The sequence below is a fragment of the Oryza sativa genome, chromosome 1 (assembly GCF_034140825.1).
Source record: "Oryza sativa Japonica Group chromosome 1, ASM3414082v1".
NCBI lineage: Eukaryota > Viridiplantae > Streptophyta > Magnoliopsida > Poales > Poaceae > Oryza > Oryza sativa.
The window spans coordinates 34,679,973-34,683,837 of NC_089035.1; the positions used below are offsets into that span (position 1 = coordinate 34,679,973).

A 3,865-nucleotide genomic window follows, 5' to 3' on the forward strand; every position below is an offset into this window, starting at 1 on the left:
AGAGAGAGCGCCGGGAGGGAGGGGGAGATGGGCCGAGAGAGATTCGGCCCATCGACCCCGGGGGAGGCAAAATAGACTTTTGCGGAGGGATTTGATTTGGAAGGATTTGGATTCGGGATTGAACTCGACGATAGATCGGGGATTCGAGATCTGAGATGGCACGGACACTAGACAACAAGCAAAGAAACAAATTCGCAATTAGGGTTTTTAAGAGATAATTTTCCCGCTAGGCGCCACGACGGAACGGGCGCTACAGGTTGATAGGTATGATTCGGTTCTTTAGCCACCAGTACCCCACTTACCCATGGGTAAAAAAAAGGTGTGCCTAAGGTAATAGCTCTAATCCAGTTTATATGAGATTGATATGGAAAACCATATAGTACAAAGACAACAGATGAATCCGGCGTTACTGACGAGATCCTTGTCGAGATGGTTAGACGAGATCTCCCGACGAATCTGGCTTCGTAAACTATGGTGGGTATGTTAGCGCTATAATTCGATGATCTGAACCCCTTAGGGGGTGTGTCTTTTATAACGTGAGTTGCCTTAGTCTCCAAGTAGATCTTGGAGAGAATGAACCCTACACGATATAGAATAGACCCAATTCTCTCCGAGTAGGACTCTGTTAATCACCGGCCTATGAGGATATTTTCTATAATATCTTATAGATTTCCTTATCACCTACGGTCGTATGACCGATGGTATACCATACTCGTATATTCCGTAAGTCATAGGATATGAGGTATGCCTTATCCGTAACCAGTCGTATATGACATAATTCTTACATGATTTTTTACTTGCTTTTGAATGTTAATGTTAAAACTAAGGTTGCCTAATATGATGTTGGTGCTTGCCATCGTCATCATCGGATTATTGTAAAAAATTTAAGTGCTCTAAATTAGTGTAGTGGTATGGATATCCATTACCTGTATGGGTATGGTTTGGGGAGAATTTTGCACCCGCGGTTAGATGTGGGTATTAGAGCGCGAACTTTTAATCATAAGTTTGAGTATGAGGTAAGAAAACTTGCAGTAGAATTATAGTTCATGTGGATCAATTTATTTGTGTACTGAAGAGAAGAGAGTTGTACCAAAGGTAACCTAGTAACCAGATTATTTGAGCAGGCGACCAGGCATGAGGCATCCACTGTCTAGCTTTAGTAGTACTACTATTGATCAAGTCAATGTAACAATATGTTTGGTAGCATATGATGTATTCTTGATCAGCAAAGACGTATTCTTGAGCTGCAAGCCGATGCATATCAAAGAAATGAATACAATGAGTTCCACTTACCATCTTGGGACCAACAAATATCTTTTAATCTCTCTGAACCAGAGACCACCATTAAATTAGACGAGCTTCAGAATCTTCTAGTTCTTTCGGCGAGGGGAATGGATTGACCTTAAAGGAAGTGGATTGACTTTGATTCTCTCAACAATCTCAAATTCCAGAAACATGATTACAATGTTCGTAACACACGAGAGAATCGATTCGTCCAGCCGAACGACTTCCATCTTCACCAGCTATAAAAAAGCCGAGAAATCCAGGTGCTCAGCACAGTGGTCCAGATCACTTGCGCCATCACAAGTCGCAAGCCAAAACCATCTCGCTCGAGCTCACCATGGAATTCTCCTCGAGTTCAACCTCTCTCTTCCTCCTCCTCTCTATCCTGCCTCTCCTCTACTTTCTTTGCCAGCGCAACGACCCCAAGAAGCAGCCTCACGCCCATGGGCTCAAGTCCTACCCCGTCGTCGGCATAGTGCCGCACTTCACCAAGAACAACGACCGCTTCCTTGAGTTTACAACCGAAATCATGAAGCGGAGCCCCACGCAAACCATGTCGTTCAAGGCTCTAGGTCTCACCGGCGGCGGCGTCATCACCGCCAACCCGGCCAATGTCGAGTATACGCTGAAGACTAACTTCGGTAACTACCCCAAGGGCGAGCTCGCCGTGTCCATGGTCGTGGACTTCCTCGGCCATGGCATCTTCAACTCCGACGGCGAGCAGTGGCAGTGGCAGCGGAAGGCCGCCAGCTACGAGTTCAACAAGCGCTCGCTGAGGAACTTCGTGGTGGACACCGTCAGGTCCGAGGTCGTCGAGAGGCTGCTGCCGCTTCTGGAGCGGGCGGAGCGCGACGGCCGGACGCTGGATGTGCAGGACGTGCTGGAGCGCTTCGCGTTCGACAACATCTGCCAAGTCGCCTTCGACGAGGACCCGGCTTGCCTCGCCGAGGACAGCATGGCCTCGCCCCAGAGCGCGGAGTTCATGCGCGCGTTCAACGATGCGCAGATTGCCGTGAGGGACCGGTTCATGTCGCCGGTCAAGTCGCTGTGGCGCTTCAAGAGGCTGTTCAACATGGAGCCCGAGAGGCGAATGCGGGAGGCGCTCGCCACGATCCACGGCTTCGCCGAGCGGATCGTCCGGGAGCGCAGGGAGAGAGGGAAGGCCGGACTGGCGCGCAGTGACGACTTCCTCTCGCGCTTCGCCGCGAGCGGCGAGCACAGCGACGAGAGCCTCCGCGACGTGGTTACAAACTTCCTCCTCGCCGGGCGCGACACGACGTCGTCGGCGTTGACCTGGTTCTTCTGGGTACTGTCCGGTCGGCCCGACGTGGAGGACAAGATCGTACGCGAGATCCACGCGGTGCGGCGCGCGTCCGGTAGCACAAGCGACGCGACGTTCAGCTTTGATGAGCTGCGTGACATGCAATACCTCCATGCCGCCATCACGGAGTCTATGCGGCTGTACCCACCCGTGGCCATGGACACGCACAGCTGCAAGGAGGACGACTTCCTGCCGGATGGCACGTTCGTGGGGAAAGGGTGGCTAGTGACGTACTGAGCGTACGCGATGGCACGGGTGGAGGACATCTGGGGCGCGGATTGTGAGGAGTTCAGGCCAGAGCGGTGGCTAGACGAGGTCGGCGCGTTCCGGCCGGAGAGCCCGTTCAAGTACCCGGTGTTCCACGCGGGGCCGAGGATGTGCCTCGGCAAGGAGATGGCCGACATACAGATGAAGTCCATTGTAGCATCTGTGCTCGAGAGGTTCAGTCTCCAGTATGCCGGCGGCGAGGGACACCCGGGGCTCGTGCTCTCGGTGACGTTGCGCATGAAGGGCGGTTTGCCGATGCAAGTGGCCACGAGAGGTTGATGACCGGAGCGTGCTGCTACACTTGTGGACTTCGTTTTTACAGAACTAGTGGCACGCGAGATTGCATGGCTAGCATAACAACATATATATTTTTATATTTTATTGTTAAAATATGTTAAATGTATATAATTCTAAGTTATGTAATAATTTCACTTTCAGTTATTTCTAAATTCTTCCAATATTCCTTCATTTCTATTTTCTAATTTCCGTTATTTCTAAATTATATTTCTATATGTACTACTATATACTCTACTTTTATTTTTTATTTCAATTCCTATTTTCAGGTAGTACTGAATTTCTATATGGACTCTAGATACTTCTTCCAAATATTCCTTATTTTTGTTTCTAAAATTCTATTATTTATAATTGTATTTTTATATGGACTCTAAACTCATCTCTCAATATTCTTTTTTTTTAATTCTGAGTTTCGGTTATTTCTAAGTTGTATTTCTTTATGGACTCTAGCCTCTTATTCTAATATTCATCATTTTTTAATTTTGAATTTTTGTTATTTCTAAATTGTATTTCTATATGTACTCTAAACTCTACTTTTGTAGCGCCCGTTCCGTCGTGGCGCCTAGCGGGAAAATTATCTCCTAAAAACCCTAATTGCGAAATTTGTTTCTTCGCTTGTCGTCTAGTGTCCGTGCCATCTCAAGATCTCAAATCCCCGATCTATCGTCGAGTTTAATTCCGAATCCAATCCTTCCAAAT

At 48.2% G+C, this 3,865-nt stretch overlaps 1 protein-coding gene across 1 annotated transcript; it reads left to right on the forward strand.

Moving 5' to 3' along the window:
* Positions 1-1,556: 1,556 nt before the first annotated feature.
* On the forward strand, positions 1,557-3,313 carry LOC107281100 (cytochrome P450 CYP94D108). The gene is given in 1 exon segment (XM_026025467.2): positions 1,557-3,313. A coding segment is annotated over 1 exon segment (1,530 nt). The 5' UTR covers positions 1,557-1,621; the 3' UTR covers positions 3,152-3,313.
* The last annotated feature ends 552 nt before the right edge of the window (positions 3,314-3,865 follow it).